This window comes from Symphodus melops, assembly GCF_947650265.1.
Source record: "Symphodus melops genome assembly, chromosome: 5".
Taxonomy (NCBI): domain Eukaryota; kingdom Metazoa; phylum Chordata; class Actinopteri; order Labriformes; family Labridae; genus Symphodus; species Symphodus melops.
In genome coordinates, this window is record NC_136695.1 from 24,885,661 (window position 1) to 24,901,982 (window position 16,322).

Below are 16,322 nucleotides of genomic sequence, written 5' to 3' on the forward strand. Positions count from 1 at the left end.
GACACAGTCTGTTCAGTGGTCCATGGACTCTGTGTCCTGACTGCTGTCATGGACAAAAACAAACACGGCTTGAGCCAAGCTGATCTAATTACAGAGGTAATTTAGTCATTAAGAGTTGTTGTGAACATTTTTTTTTACTGGAGAAATCCTCCGCACAAATCAGCCTCTTTCTCTGATCCTCTTGCAGCAGTGAGTCTATCAGCGGAGCGCACGGACAGACCCTTTGAGAATAACAGCCTCTTTACAACATTCACGCTCCAGATTCCCCAGGAGGTGCTGCACCCAGGGGACCACACCAGCCATAAGCCATTAGACCGCCCTCTTGTCACATCACTTACATTATTGATGGTTATAAATCAATGCACACCAGCGTCTTCAGAGAGGCTCCGGTCTCCATCAGGTCTGAACACGGAAAAACACTTTGGTGAAGCTGATCATTGGGAGGACAAACATTTGCTCAGCGTTTCCCGAGCTTGATAAAAGGCCTCGCCCAGTCACACTTTTAGGGAAGAAAGAATTGTTTATCCTCAAAATAATCTTTTTTAAAGAAATATTGGAGGGCTTTAAGTTCTTCAGAGGACACTTGACAATCCCTCTAAAAGACCACTTTATTTAAGTCGACTACTTTCCCTATGATGACCTTAGTTTTCTCTCTTAACAATGTGGAGGTTTTATTTAGGAGTACATCAACATTAAGAGTACATTGAAGTGGGGATGTAGTGGCCGACTATCTAATGGGTATTTAACAGCGACAGGATGAGACCCTTGGAAGTGGGTCAGGGGAGGTTCAGGAATCTGCGGCATGCTGTGCCCGATCACCGCTTGAACATCACACAGTCACCTTGCACCACAGCTCCGTTAGCCTCATCATGCCTCCCTTGGGTGCCTCTCTCCAGCCGCCGGTGTCAAACAAAGCCTTTAGCACAAAGCTTGAACCCGCGATTAAGATGCAAAACAAAGTGCTACAATAGAATAAGATATGTGTAGAAGTCAGCAGTGAATGGTGGAGGGACCCCCGCAGAGGCGGGTAGATATGCATGCATGCATGAGCACAGTGTGAAGGTAGAGCGGCAGGTTGGGAATCAGCAGGTAATTAGCACAGACTGTGTTCCACTTTCCAGTTCACGGCATGTTAGGATGAATCAAATGTGTGTGTGTTGGTTAGGGGAAAAGTAGCACAGGCTCTGCAAAGCTCATTAAGCATTCGCTCCCAAAGTGCAATCACAAAGCACTTCAGTACTTTACAATTTGGCTGATGACATAGAGCGCAAGGAGCCAAAGCTCAAACTGGGACGACTGGTAATAACCGCCACACTAATTATGATTTAGCAAAGATATATTCATTTGTCAGCACAGTTTACACAGCACACACAGGGCTTCTTCATGTAGTGCAAGCTCAACTCCACTCAATAAGATTTTTAGAGTTCTCCCCAAGTCTTAGGGGGGTGAAAGAGCTTTTAAAAAAAGGTTTCCCCTGTCTGAAGAGGCTTTAGAATCTGCCTGCTCTAACCCTCTCTTCATGCTCACCTAGCTCACATTCGTGAAGGCTGGTGTCCTCAACAGCACAGCAAAACACATGACTCAGTGTATGACAGAATCAGCAAACTATGACAGCACATGAACGGCTTAGGGAGGGGTGCTTTCGGCTGACTAGAGCTGGAAACAGCAAGAGCAATGTGAAGCCACTTGATGACCAAAACAAGGCGACAGTGCCACAGCGAAACCGGTACAAATAAGTCATGTTGAGTCGTTTTTTAATGACCTCAATTATATGATTACAACTTCTAACTGCTGCTCCGTTTCAATGCAGCATCCACCAGAGCTCGTGCCAGACTCTCCCTCCCAGACACTGGGCAGAGTAAATATATAGAGCAAGGCATGGAATATTTATGAGGCCAAACACAACCTTCTGTGTCTCCAGCTGAACAGATAAGAAGAGTAGACGCTGCACTCTCAGCATTCCACCAGGAAGGACTTAAGATGGATAATTCAACGACGCAGATCCCACATGAAGAAATATTTGTTAAACAGGTTGGAGATGAGGCATGTTGTCTTGAAAAAAAAAGAGACGGAGGCAAACAAGCAGCGAGGAAACGAAGGGTGAAATCAAAAGACTGGAAAAGGAAAAGGGCGGCGACAGCCGAATAAAGAAAGCAGGAACTCGGAAAAACACACAGAGAATGGATGTGCATCTCATTTGTGATGGGCCAGGGGACTAATGAACTACCTCATCGCTTACACCCCTCACCCGTCGCCCCTTCACCCTGTTGTGTCCCTCCTGCACCCAATAGGGGTGATGTAAGAGGGGGCCCAGACACACAGGAAGCGCAGTGTAAACAGCAAGCACTGACCCAACGCCAAATCAGGCCCTGTGTGTGTGTGTGTGTGTGTGTGTGTGTGTGTTTGGAGAACACGGTTTCATTACGTTTGCTAACAACTCAGGACTACAATTTAAACAGAAGCTGAGACAGATGTTATAAGCTGCACTTTGACATCACCAGGATGATTTTGACTTGAGCGGAAATGAGTGTTTCCACTGTATGATCATCTACTATGTTCACAATGAAGGATATGAGCTTCTAAAAGAAAGAAAAAAAGCCCTCGCTAATATTTGGAATTGAACAGCAGTATCAAGGATACGTGTCAGAGTTACATATCATCCTTTCATGAAAGTTTCAGTTGAAGACATAAAACTGCGTTGTATGAAAAGCTGGCGTCTCAGTGTCAGTGACTCGAGCAGCTTTCATCCTCCCACCTGGCCGGCCTGAGGACACTCTCTTCTGTTGCTCCAACAGAAATAGATAAGTACCCTCAAATGAATGAGCGGGGGGTCGGGGGGGATAGGTGAGAGAAGAACCGCCAAACTCCAGCCAGTCACATCTGAGGACGCACAAGCTGCCATTCACAACTTGAAGCACATCCACATAGCATCCCGTCGCTCCTGGCAACCAGCTCCCCCCTCTCTTTGGGGGGGTTAAGAAGTGACAGCGTGCTCGAACTCTTACTGGTGTCAACAGGGCTTTCAGGGCCCCTTGGATTAAATCCATTTGTACCAGTTTGGGAAGAGTTTGATCTTTTGGAGTTTACTTGGCTCCCAGACATCGGCAAAGAATCTTTTGACAAGAGGAAGGATGCTTTAAAGTGCAAACAGCAACATTATCAGGATTTCTAAAAATGACTCTGATGACAAGCCACAGGATGAGAGGAAGAAGGAAACAAGGAAACGTGTTGATGAGTTGTCTAAATTGTAGCCTGCCTTCACATGTTAGCAAAATAAAGGGAAAGATGTATTTGAAACTAGGCTTCCTCATATCAGAACGACAGACTGTTTTAGTATCTGACTGGTCAAGTCACAAAGAGATTCAGCAGAACAACGTCAACATGAGCTGGATGGACAAACGTGTTCATAGTCTCAAAAGTGCAGATAAAGTTTTCCGTCGCCATCATGTGAACTTGAAGAGTTCTGAGCAAAAAAATGTAAAAGGTGGTTTTAAGTCTGCGACTGAGGAGAACGAGACTCAGAGGAGAGCGTGAAGGCAGCATTACACTGAAAAGTTCATTCCAGATTAGAAATAGATGTGTCAGGCTTCGGTGGGCTGAGCTCAGAAGGTGAAGCGCTCACAAAGCTTGGTGTGACTGAAAATACAACATCACGTTTTCAAACATCTGTATCTGTCCCCTATAAGACTCTACTGTCTGTATGGAAGTCTGATTTCTGAGCACAAAGACTGTCGGATGAAACATCTTAAACGACGACCCTGCAGGAAGAGCAGTAGTGAGTGTTCTTTGCTCTTGAAGTTTGTTTGGGATCAATGAGTAGATTCAGATGTGTGTTATCATCAGGACAGCCTTGTTGACAGCTGAGACGAGCGGTGACTGTGTGTGTCCAGGTCTGGGGTATAGCGCTCAGAGTTGTTGTTTTTGTCAACATTACCTCAGGCGAAATGAAGCACAGGCAGCAGTCTTGTGCGTCTTTTTTTAAAAACGTACAATTACAGCTAACAGTTATCATTAACTGCACTTCTGTCTCTCTCAAAGAAACACAATGTTTTTCAGCTTGCATCAGGGTCCAGTCATTGGTTTAATGATAACAAGCTAACTCCTTCTGCTTCAGTGATAAAGTCCAAATCCAACTACTACTGCACCCATTTCAACATTTCCAAAGAGTGCAGACACGACAACCAAAGTAACTGTAAAAATAGGTCAGACAATAGCTGCAGATGAAATGTGGAGCACCTGCCAATGAGCACGGAGTCCAACATGTGTTTACAGTAAAGGAAGCGTGCCCTTTAGCTGAACAGGGCCTGCTCTAATATTAGCAGATCAGTCTGGTGACTGGATCAGTCAGACGACAGGAGAGCACCGAGCTGCACGTCTGGGATATGTCCAGCGTTTAGTGGAGGCGTTTGGAGAGAGCGACTTTTTCCACATCGAGACTTCCCTCCCTTTGTCCTTTCCTCTCGTGCCTCAAGGACACCACTCTAAATGTAAAGGCCGTTCACGCAGCGGTATCGACCTTCTCGCTGTAAGTCACAGTGAGGGCCGAAAGACAGAAAGGGTTAAAGACTAGATGTGTTCAACACGTGCACACGCGTGTAGGCTTATTGGTAAAAACGTCATGTTTTTTGGGGGGTTTTTTGGCCTCAGATTCTTACACAGCTGCTGCAGCTGTCAGGCATATGACCAGAAATTGGCCAACAGAACATCCTTTGAATTCTGCTCCTTTGGTATTTAAGGAGTAAACAATGGTTTAAAAGCATTTTGTAGGCCAACTATTTCTGTCCATTAAGTTTATTTGTTCAATCAAAGCAGCCTTCCTGCTTTAATAATGCTATGACGCAACAAACTTATTGTCTAAACATGTTTTCTCTCGATCAATTGAAAGTAGCCAAGATGCTGAAAACACAAGCTATACATCTTCATCCAGAAGTTAGCAAACAGACCTTCAGCTCCTAAAGTCTGTCCACCAACATGTATACTGTTTACATTGTCATGTTTTTTTATATGCAAAGAAACCGACTTCCTCCAAATATCACCCTGTTCAGCCAGTTTGACCTGGGTTGTTAGACACACATCAACACTAAAGCTTTGAGCTGTGCTATCTGTTCTTAGATCCCCCGGCGGTCCTTGACAAGTCCGAGCTCCCTCAACGATCAGCTGTATTAGATATCAAAGAGTCTTGTTGTGGGGGAAAAGACTGAAGGAGCTGAGGGGGAGAAGACAGGTTATAGATCATTCAAGTCTTTTTTTTTTTTTTTTTTACAAAGCAGACAGATCATTGGGTTCATATGTGGAGTAACTGTGTCTGATTCACCATTACAGTCGCCCCTGGTTCTTTTTCAGAGGGGCTTTAATCGAGCTGTGGCAGGTGAGGGAATTACTGTGCAAAATGTCCAAGGCAAAGAACGAGCCAGTATCAAATATTTGTACTACATCAGCATTAGAGGAGTTTGTAGGTGAGACTACAAACAGGCTTTGTTAGCTGGTTGGAGGTCGTTCAAAGTTAGACCAGTTCACCTTTAATACGGCCTTAATCCGTCTTTTTTCAAGTTTGTTTTCCCCTGAAGAAATGATCTCTGTCTTACAGGCTCTCACAGTGAACATGCATGGTGCCTGATGCACGCACAGTGTCGAGCACTCTGCAGACAGAGGCAGACACAGTTCTGGCTAATGGGGAGGCTTTCAACATGATTTGCTTTTCCAGAGTGCTGGGTTAGAGCTCTGTCTCCACACTCCCTCATGAGAGGCCCGTGTGATTTCCACCATCCGGGTGTTACAGAGAGGACGAGCAGTGACGTGATGCCTCCTCTGTGTGGAGAGTTTAGATCAGGGGAAGGCTGTTCAGCGATGTTTTAGCACCTTAGTCTTCTCTGCATTGACTTTAGAGCTTCAGAAGAAAACAGAACAGGACCAGGTACATTTTCAAATTCTGTTTTTTGTAATAAAGCGTTGAAAACATATATGTTGATGAAGCTCCTTTACGTGAGAGTAGTAAACACTTCTTGTTGTACGAGGAATAATATGATCACACAGATTAATTGCACATCTCTGTTACTCTCAGGGAGTCTGTCAGAGAGCTGCAAGGCTAATGGTTTTTTAATTGCAGATTTAACCTAAAATAAGTTCAATAAGTTACATTTTACATGCTGTATAGTTTCATATTTTCAATGCAAACGTTCCAGTCATAAATGTCAACAGTCAAAGTCAAAACAATCAAGGTCAAGTTTGTTTGTGAGGTGATTTCAAGTGTTTTGAGACTCAAAGAGGGACACGAATGGAGACAGTGGATCTGCGGATGAAACGTAGCAGCTGAGAAAAAAAGTGCAAATCAAAGCAAAGCAGCCAACGAGATCATTTCAGTTTGAAGGGAAAAGAATGTTCAATCTTTGTTTTGAAGCCTCCGTTGACGTTGTGCAGCTTTTGCATGAAGCGCGCAGAGTAACTAAACAACAGTGTCCAGTCACAGGACGGTTGATCTGTACGTTAAACAAGGAGCTTCATGTTGTACCTCTCTGTGTACGCGCCGCTGTAATCCAAACTGGATGAAGACTGAAGGGAGGGAATGAGGCCCCATCACATCCTGGTGAGCTCTTCAAAATGCAGGCTGTGACCAAAATAAATTAAAAAAAGTGATACAGCACCGCTCGAACTGTGAACACCCTTCAATCTGTCTCGGAAAAAAAACTGCAGTGCAGAGCTGAACGTCACAGTGCTGGCAGGACTTCAGTCCACTCTGTGTGACTCAGATGTTTCTGTTCTTCTCCCTTTCTCTCTCCAGACTTCACAAGGCTCAAATAATGTGCTAAGGGGGGCTTTGAACTCCGGAGAACATGCAGGAACTGGGAAGCCCCCCCCTCCCCCCCACTCCCAGTTCTTTTTAAACCAACAACAGCACCTGAAGTGGCTTTACAGGAGTCCACCAATGAATCTATACACCCAAAGAAAAGTGCTATCTTTTGAAAAGAGTGTGGTGATCACTCTCAGGTAATCCTTTTAGCCATGCATGCCTGGAAAAAGGCCATTTGATTGATTGAGCAAATTGTGATTGCCGCCACATACAGTGTATTAAAATGGCTAAGGAAGTAAGAAGCATACACATTGGTGGGTTACTTATCAGTGCACCATGGGTTGATAATAATGACATATAAATAGCCAAAATAGTCTGAATGTGACGGCACTTTTGTCTGCTTCTGATGTATAAAGCATCTGATTTTTTTATTCAACTTTAATTCAAACTGATTTGGCGGGGGCTGGGGGGAGTCGACTTCCCCCTTCCTCTTTCTGTTTCCTCTGGTGCTCTCTTTGCTGTTAGCCTCGGCTCCATGAACAGTTGTGTTTTGTTAGTCAGGGACGACTGGGACCACGAGGTACTCGGGTACGAAGTGTTGTCACCTCCTTTGCTGGCTCGCTTCAGCTGAGCCTGGATCTGTTGAAGGTGGCAACACTTGTGACCACTCATCGCCACTAGGTTATGAAAGGTATCACTGAGCGTTTATCCTTTCATTAAGGCACATGAACTCTGTGCTTACTCAAACACTTGTCTTTAAATATTCAAGTTTACAAAAATAATAGTACAAGGAAGTCTGCCAAGTGACATCGACAGTCAGATTAATATCTAACTTATACTTTTACTAAAGCGTTACACACCACCACTGCAGTGCTCTGTGTTCTTCCTGAGTATGAAACAATGGCAGATCCCACTGTAATCCGGCTCCTTTATAAGGCAGGGAATCTTGGGAGGCTCATCAGGACCCTGCCCACTGCTAATTTACAAAAACACCAAAGCAGCTCTCCTGCCAAAAAAATGGGACACGGTTGCACGTATTCCCCCTGATTACATAACAAGTCCAGCAGCTGAAGATGTGTAGCTGGCTGATCCTGTTCACTAACAGTATACAGGCTTGACAGCACACGACAAGGCAAGGACAACGGAAGGACAACGCAGTCTCTCTCAGGTCTGCTGAGGTCCTTCATCCACAGCAACGCAGCGCTCTTTTTCGGCTTGAAACTAAAGTTTGAATAAAGGTTCGATCAGTGACACGGATGCCTCCAGAGAGAATCTTCCAGATGGAGCAGCCACTTTCAACCCAGAGGAGGCAAATCAGAGTTTCTATTCATCACAGCTGGTCACAGCTTAGCTGCTCAGGTATATGGAGATTAAAGATGAAGACCAAACAGAGCTGACTGTCAAAGACCGGCAGAACAGAGAGCACTGAAAAAAGAAAACTGCGTAAAGAAAGGAGGGATTAGACGATCTCCTGACAGCAAGGCTTTCACAATGCTGGGCTATAGGCTTTCAACAGCGACGGTTTAAGTCTAGATTTAAGCAAGACGGATCAAGTGAGTTTTCTTTATGCCTGTATTTCAACAAAAGAAGACGACGGTTCCGATTTCCTGACTGCTTCGAGGTGTGTTTTTCAAAAGATTTAGCAAAATACAAAGGAAAGAAAAAACATGTCTTTCTTTTTAAGATTTTCAGTTGTGGACATTCATTCACTTTCCCTTCAGGAGAGAATATCGTAAAAGTCCAAATATTTCCCTATAGGCTGACTTTGAGTATTGCACTCCCAGCTTGAATAATGCACAATCAGTGTTGGAACTCAGATGCACTTTAAGTTATTAGAAAAAGCTGCAGAAACAACTTTATTCCCAGTAAGAACGAGAAGCAAAGGCTGACATCACAGGAAACAAGAGCCCACCTCTGCTGTGAGTCCCAACACTGATGCTACCGGCCTTCCTATGTCACATCTTTTCCCACACTATTCCATCTGGTCAAGATTCTCACGATCAGGGTGGAGCACGTCTCTCCTCCTGCTTGATGCAGAGCCAAAAACAAGCTGACCTCCCGGCACAAAGCCCCCTATTGGCAGGAAGGAAGTTTTTTGTTGTTGTCAGAAGGAGGAGGTGACATTGTGTGTCCACTTCTATTTCCAGAATGAGGCAACATGTCAGTGCATCGTTCTAAGGCATGAAATCGGACCACAGCTGGGTGTTCTGAAAGCTCACATTGGCAAGTTTTCAACATGTAAAACTGAGACGTTGTCAAAGCTCAGTGAGCAGACATGACAGCTGTATTTATAATGGAACATATTACACAGCAAATCTGTCAGATTTATCCAGAGTTTGAACTGAATTCTTTATCTGTGCATCTCTTTAAATCAATGTAAGGCATTGTTTGACATGCATCTCTGCACCAGATGCAAAAAAACGAGCTTGACTGCATCTATGCATACAAAAACTACATCCACTGCATTTGGAGAAGAAGAAGAAAAAACATCCTGTGGGAAGGCTGCAGCAAAGAGGAGATATGAAAGGATGCCAGATCGCCTCCTATGGGTCTGAATCACGTTAGTAGTGAGCTAAACATAACATACGGAGGGGGATGGGGTGGGACTAGTCAGATTACCTCATCTAGAGCAAATTGTGTTATTATAACCTTGTTGACTGAGCTCTGTGCAAGAGAAAAGACGTCGTTGTTGTTGTTGTTGATGTTGTTTTTTCAGCGACATCATCAGTCGTGCAGCTGATGATGATCATAGTGTTTAGTTTTCATCATCAAAAGCTTTTTGAGATTGTTAAACCATATTTCACTGTCACCGGATTAGATTCTGGTTGGAGGTTTAGGTGTTAAGCTTGAGGACAACAACATTGCATTAGCCTGTGTATATGTGTGGACTGTCTTGTCTCCGAAACGCACAGTGGATTATTCATAATTCATCAGTCCTTTTTATTCCAGACCGCACTGGAGGCTATTGCTTCACCTTGATTGCACCAGAGCTTGTCAGACCCTAAATCAGCATGTCAGCCGACAATAAAGTTAACACAGACGAGACGTTTTTAAAAAAAATCATTTTGGTTACGTAGAGGACGTAAATAACAAAGCAGCAGTCAGTGAGTTCCTTTCAGACAGCTTCCAGGTAGAATGAAGTAGCGCCAATAAACACTTACATGTTGCTCCTGGCAGAATATTATCCTCCATTCCGGCGGCAATACCCTCGCTTTCTGCTCTTTTGTTCATTCAAACATGCGAGTTTCGGCTCTTCCTCTCCGGCACTCCTCTCATTCCTCAGGACAGAATAGAGGTGGGGGGGGGGGGTGAAACTTGGTCGAGTCACTCCAGTGTAGCACCCGAAGTCCTGAACGAACCGGGGGCTAGAAACCCTGCGTCCACCCCTCCAAAAAAAAATACGACAACGTATAAGGTTAAAAGAAAAAAATAATAAACCTGTTACCGCCTATTCATAAGGGCACTAAGAGAAGTAAAATAATTTTTAAAAAAAAAGGTATCAGAGAGAAAACTGCAGTGGGAGAAGTTTCTCACTCTCCGACACTCTACAGCTGATGCCTCGCTCGTGCGCCTGAGTCCTCAGGATCGGACTGTACCATTAGCCAAACGGGGGGGGGTACTGTTACCAACTACAGTGTTGTTGGTTTACTGCTAGCCAGATTTAAGGTCATGAAAGAAAAACACATAATCTAAGCACTTAAAAACCAACTACTGTTGTATTTTTGAGGGAATATTTTTTGCGAAAAAAACTATTTTCTTCATCGAAGTAAAGTAGTTGTCGCCCTCTCTTCTGGTTGGCTCATCCACCCGCAAAACTACAACGCTCACACAACCAAGTCAGTTCACAGTTCACATTCAATTAAACCTTTTCCCTTAAAAACCTTTGACCGACAGGCATAATGTTTATCCTCATTTTATGTAATTCCTGCTTGTGAAAAGTCATTTTTAACATCTATATTTCTGCAGTAGGCCATGTGAATTAAGATCATTGGTGTTTTAACTTATTGTATTCACAGTATTTAATTGGCAAAATCAACCACAATACCTGGATTTTAAACATTTAATAATATACATGTCATTTACCCATCACTGGGTTCATTTGCAGAAAACAAAAAACTCTACAGGCTAAATTGAAATAAGAAAAGTTGGCAAAACACTTTTTCATCAGATGCATGAAATCAGAAATCTCCAAACCAAAATATTTTGGGGCACCAGAGAGAAAACTTGCAACCTACTGAGACTTAACAAAATGTAATGCTAATAATGTGTTTAAGCAAATAGATTGTACATGCATGTAATTTAAGTGTAACAAGAACACTGGATATTCCTGTCAGCCAGGTTTTGTTTTGGAAGATGGATGTTGGATGCGTCAAACAAGTTACTCCACCCTAGATGAGAAACCACCATCACATATTTTTAGATTTTATTTTAAGTCAAAGCCAGATGCAGCACCAAGATTTTCACAAAACCTAAACCTCTGAGGAATCTTTGTTACGCAACATGTTTTAAGCATTAGAGAGTGTCCACTCATTCACCACCTGTGGATGTCTCGAAGCATCTGCCAAGGCGGGGGCTGGGCCAGGGGCTGACCGGCACACTTGAGAGTGGACACCCCCTCAAAAGGACCCCAGTGGGGCTCTTTTGTGCAGCTGTTGAACTGTGTTACCCCAAACCCCCAAGAGCCACCTGTCACTGCAACTGGAAAAGGGGGATGTAGAAAGAGGTGGGGGTTGGGGGTGCTGCTGAATGTGTGGATGGTAGGATCTGCAGAAGAAAAGTTTAAAGAGGAGTGTTCACTATGCGTGTCTAAAAGTCTTCTTGTTCTTGTTATATTCATCTTATTTATCGTCCTTGGTGAATGCATGCTGACACATTTGTGGTTTTGTCTCCCTGAAGTTATTACAATGTGCAGATTAAGAACTATCTGTAATTGAATCAAAGATAAGGATCTTTTATTTAAACAGGAAGCAATGAGAGTAAGGTTTGAATTATTTTCAAGTCAAGCAAAGCTATAACACTGTAAACTTCTTCGTTTGTGAGATGAATAAATTATTATCTTATCTTGTGTTTTTGTAATCTCAATGCCTAGTCATTGCATCAATTCTGCAGCATTTCTAATTTAAAAAGAAAAATGATGCAACATTTCTTATTATGACCCACATTCACTACAGCCCTTTAATAATCCGTCATCGTATGCTTCAAAACCAGCTAAATAAACGTAATAAACTATATGTGCATAAAGGGGGAAAAAAGACTATATATATATATTGGAGATACTAGATTGTAAGATTGTTTAGATTGTTAGGATATCCCCTCTGTGTGCCCATAATGTATTCTGTTTTATTGTCTAAAAGACAAAATTAAAAAAAAAAGCTTTTCTGCAGAATTTCACATCTCCTCTGTATCTTGAAAATATGAAGAAACAACATGCTTGATTAGTTTTATGAATTCATTTTTGAGGGTCAGATTTTGTTTTTATTTTAGCTTCCTGTCATGGATCATAAACAAGTCAACCAAATGCTTAAAATTCATTCAATACTCCTTTTTTTAGTTGCTTTCAGGAGCAGATGCATGTTCTCAGATCTTTTGTGTTGTCTCTTTAGTCAAAATTGAAACCCTCTACTCCTTTCATTCACTCAATTCTCCTCTCTATACACCAAGCTCCTCAGGCAGCACGTGCCTCCTCCTTTAGACACCAACACCTGTGCGCGCACACACACACACACACACACACACACACACACCTACACACACACACACACACACACACACACACACACACAATGTCTTTTATCAATCAAATTCATTTTATATCTCCTGTGGATTTAAGTGAGCTGGGGGGGGGAATAAGTAGAACACAAGCAAAGATCTAGAAGAAAGGAAACAATGTCAGTATGTGCAAACGATCAGCTTTCAGTCTGATCAGACACACAGGTGCTGACGGACACTGCACAAAGAGGCAAAGCACAACAATGACGGCAGTTCTATAGCAACCATCTTAAAAGTTTTACTTTCGATTAGACAAAACTTCTAGAAAAAATGGACCATAAACATTGATCTTCAATCAATCAATCATTGTGTTGCACCAAATGTCATCTCAAGACACAAAAAAACAGGTAAAATAACCTACTCTTTTTTTATATAATATTACAAAGACCCAACATTAATCCATCATGAGCATGGCACTAAGCAATGTTTCACTTTAGATATGTCAGTGTGGTTTATTTACCATAAAGTCACTCACATCTAACAAAAGGATGCAACATCTGTATAAAAACCAGTCACTGAAGTTTTTAGTCACTGAAGTTTGTTCTATATTTCACCAAGAACGAGATAACCTTGACTTGTTCAAGAAAAAAAAAAGTGACATTGGAGCCACCAAGTCATTACTATTCAGCTTTCCAAAATTGACTGTAGTCCAGGTGCCAGCAGTCTGATAGGAAAATGAAAGGGCTCAGTCAGGATAAAAGCATACCTCAGAGTCGGGAGGCGTGTGTCCGTTTATCTCACATCACTGTACCATGCTGTGCAAATGAGACGTTCAAAATAAGGTGAATGCAAATGAAAGAAAACAGCAAATTTGACCCTCATTAGCTTTTTTTTTGACATCCTGAAAGTGTGCATGTCCTTTTTGCATTCTGCACGCAGAAGTGACTGAATGAGATACACATTAGTGCCTTAAAGCAGTGGTTCTCAACTGGTGAGTCAGGACCAAAAAGGGGGTTGAGGGGCCATTTTCAGCGGGTGGCAAATGTTGTCATGGAAAAATTATAAGAAGTGCTTTTTTTTTACAAGTTTGTTTCATTCAGTTCCTTGTTCTATTGGGTTTTGTATCATTTTAGGTCCCCATTTTTCAATGAAGAAGTAGTTGGTGGATCCTGAGGCTAGAGCTGTTGACAACCACTACCACTTTTGTCACACCCATCTCTCCATTTTTCAATTTGAAAAAAAAAACCTGTGATCATGTGTCATCTCCATTTGTAAACTACTTGCTTTCGGCTTCACTGCACACAGGAAGCAGGGGGGAACCCCTCCACCTCTCTCTGTCCCTCAGTGCTCAAGAAAGGACTTGATGTTGGGCCTGCAGCTGCACTCTCCATCCTAACACAGAGACCCCCATACATACAAACACACTACCACATCTAATTAAACTGCCACTGATCACCATGAGCACTTTATGCCTTAAAAGAAAATACAGAGACCATAGAAACTACAAGAGAAGACAAAAGTCATTACTTCTGTGAGGATTTGATTGCATCAGTTAATACACACTGAGAAAACAAAGGGAAGTGCCTGGATAGATGGAAATGAAGGTTGGGAAAAGTTCTAAGGAAAAGAAAGGAGAGTTTAGGGTTCAGTAACAGGCACAAGAGAGAGCAACTGATACAGCAGAAGAAGAGAGTTACTGATGAGGAGTTATCTTTGCAATGATAGTATTCAGAGTACATCCTCTGAACCCTTTGAGTAATGTGACACTTGAGCTGGAACTGATTGTAGGATCAAGATCAAACATTATAAAGCTTGTTTTTTTTTTCCAAATAGACAGAGCCCTGCAATATCCCTATCAAGAGGACAGTTCACATTACATGACGTTTTGTCATAAATCACTGATTTAGATCAATTAAAATCATTAGGATACAACACAACATAATATGATACACATTACTGTCCCCACTGGGAGATTTGTCTTGGACTCAAAGTGCTGCAAACATTCAGCTGCCTCGGGGAAAACAAAAAACAATAGAAACAAACCCTATCAACAAGTTAAACAGAAAAACACAACTATATTGCACATTACACATTTTGCACAAGATCATAACACAAGTAAGAGAATGCAAAAAACATATAAGAGAACATCATGATGCTATAGCACAACCCTTTCAAGCTTAAGAAACAACATTCAGAATTTTGATCGATGTAGGTTCAGATTGTATAAAGGTACTCTGTATTGTTTGCCAAATGGTGTAAACTAAAAAATATACAAAAGGGTCACCAATGTTCTGCTTTGAATGTCTTCACCAAATATTTATATTTAGGAAACCGAAACCACATATGCTCATCTCAAAGGAAAGTGAGATGGGTTTAGCCAGAGCCCTGAGGAGAAGTTACTTTTCAAAACGTTTTTGCACCATCACTTTTGGTAAAGAGAGGGCTCCCATCAGTCTCCTCCGAGGATCATGGACCTCAGCAGCACCGCCTGTTAGTCTTGAGGTCAGCCAGAGTGAATGGCAAGGGTAACCCTCGGCCTGGTAATGAAACAACAATAGCAGGAATGTTCAGAATGTCCCCAGAGAGTATAGACCGAGCCGATGTTATAGACTACTGAATACACTATCTCTGTGTCTAGTAAATGCTACATGGCAGCAGCAGCATGGGTGGGGGAGCACAAGGGAAGGGTGGATATATGATACTAATTAACGATGATGGATTTACTGAGGAAATATCTTTTAGTGGTACTGTCTTAATCTATTCTCGTTAAGACATTTAGCAAAGACAGATCTGCACAAATATTTAAGTGATGTTGTAAGTTTCATTTGGGTTGCTAGTTTAGCTGTCAGGTTTCTAAATGCATCCCCATCTTTGTTTCCTAATCTCTGTCCAGACTAAGGAGGGTCAAATGTCCCCTGCACCTGTAGGACGCATGCAGATTCAAATAATTTACGACCTTGTTGTCTTTTGTTTGCTGTAGTGTGATTTAATCAGACACTACATCACATGTCACACTGGAAAAATGTGTGTGTAAGCGCAGACGGAGCGATAGGGAGACATAGAGTGTGGGAGAGTTCCCTGTTTCTTTGTGTGTCTCTCTGGGGTGCTGGGAAAAAAGAGTCCTGTTTAGTATGAATCATCTGAATTTAGTCTGCCTCTCATTGTAGCCTAGGATTTTTGACTTGAGTTTAGAGGTCTGGTTTTTATTTTCATGTTTTACAGTAAATGAGGTACTGAATGTTGACACCTGCAGCTGCAGCTGGGGGAAAAATTAAAATGCAAAAAAAGCTCTTCATTTATTTTAAATACATGAACCCACAATAATTAAAGGAATACTCCAGAAACATTGGGTACTAACATGGACAATTACAGGGCGCTGATTGCCTAACAGTTAGAAATAACATGGAAGTTGTCTCAGTCATGTCACTCATTGGTTTCTGACTTCTGGGGCTTTTGCAGAAAGCTACAAATGCATACTTGGGGAACTGCAGTTTTTGCACTTCCACGTGAGCTTAATTTTTTTAACCCTTGCAGTTGCCACTTGGTCGCAGACATGTACAGAGGCAATAGCCCTCCAAGCTCGCAGCCTGGGTTCAAGACTGATCAGCAGCTCCTCTCCTGCATGTCATTCCCCACTCCCTCTCCTTCATGACCTGCTCCACCTTCCTATCCAAATAAAGTCTCAAAAGGCCCCCAAAACATCTGTTTACTGCAGCAATACACCAAGACAATTCAAAAATTATTCTGATTCAATAAGGTTTAACGCACTTTCATATTTCATATTTGCCTCACCTTGTTATAAAAATGTCCTGACCACTTTTTGGTG

At 42.4% G+C, this 16,322-nt stretch overlaps 1 protein-coding gene across 6 annotated transcripts in view; it reads right to left on the bottom strand.

The window, feature by feature from the left end:
- map7d1a (MAP7 domain containing 1a) overlaps positions 1-10,413 on the bottom strand; it is a 37,042-nt gene extending 26,629 nt beyond the window's left edge. The window contains exon 1 of one of the 6 annotated variants that reach the window (XM_079344617.1): positions 9,949-10,413. In XM_079344617.1, coding sequence (XP_079200743.1) covers positions 9,949-10,018 — 70 coding nt within the window. In that variant the 5' untranslated portion in view covers positions 10,019-10,413. The remainder of the gene's footprint in view (positions 1-9,948) is intronic. The other 5 variants (XM_079344619.1, XM_079344618.1, XM_079344616.1 and 2 more) reach the window with 5 other exon arrangements.
- Between the last annotated feature and the right edge of the window lie 5,909 nt (positions 10,414-16,322).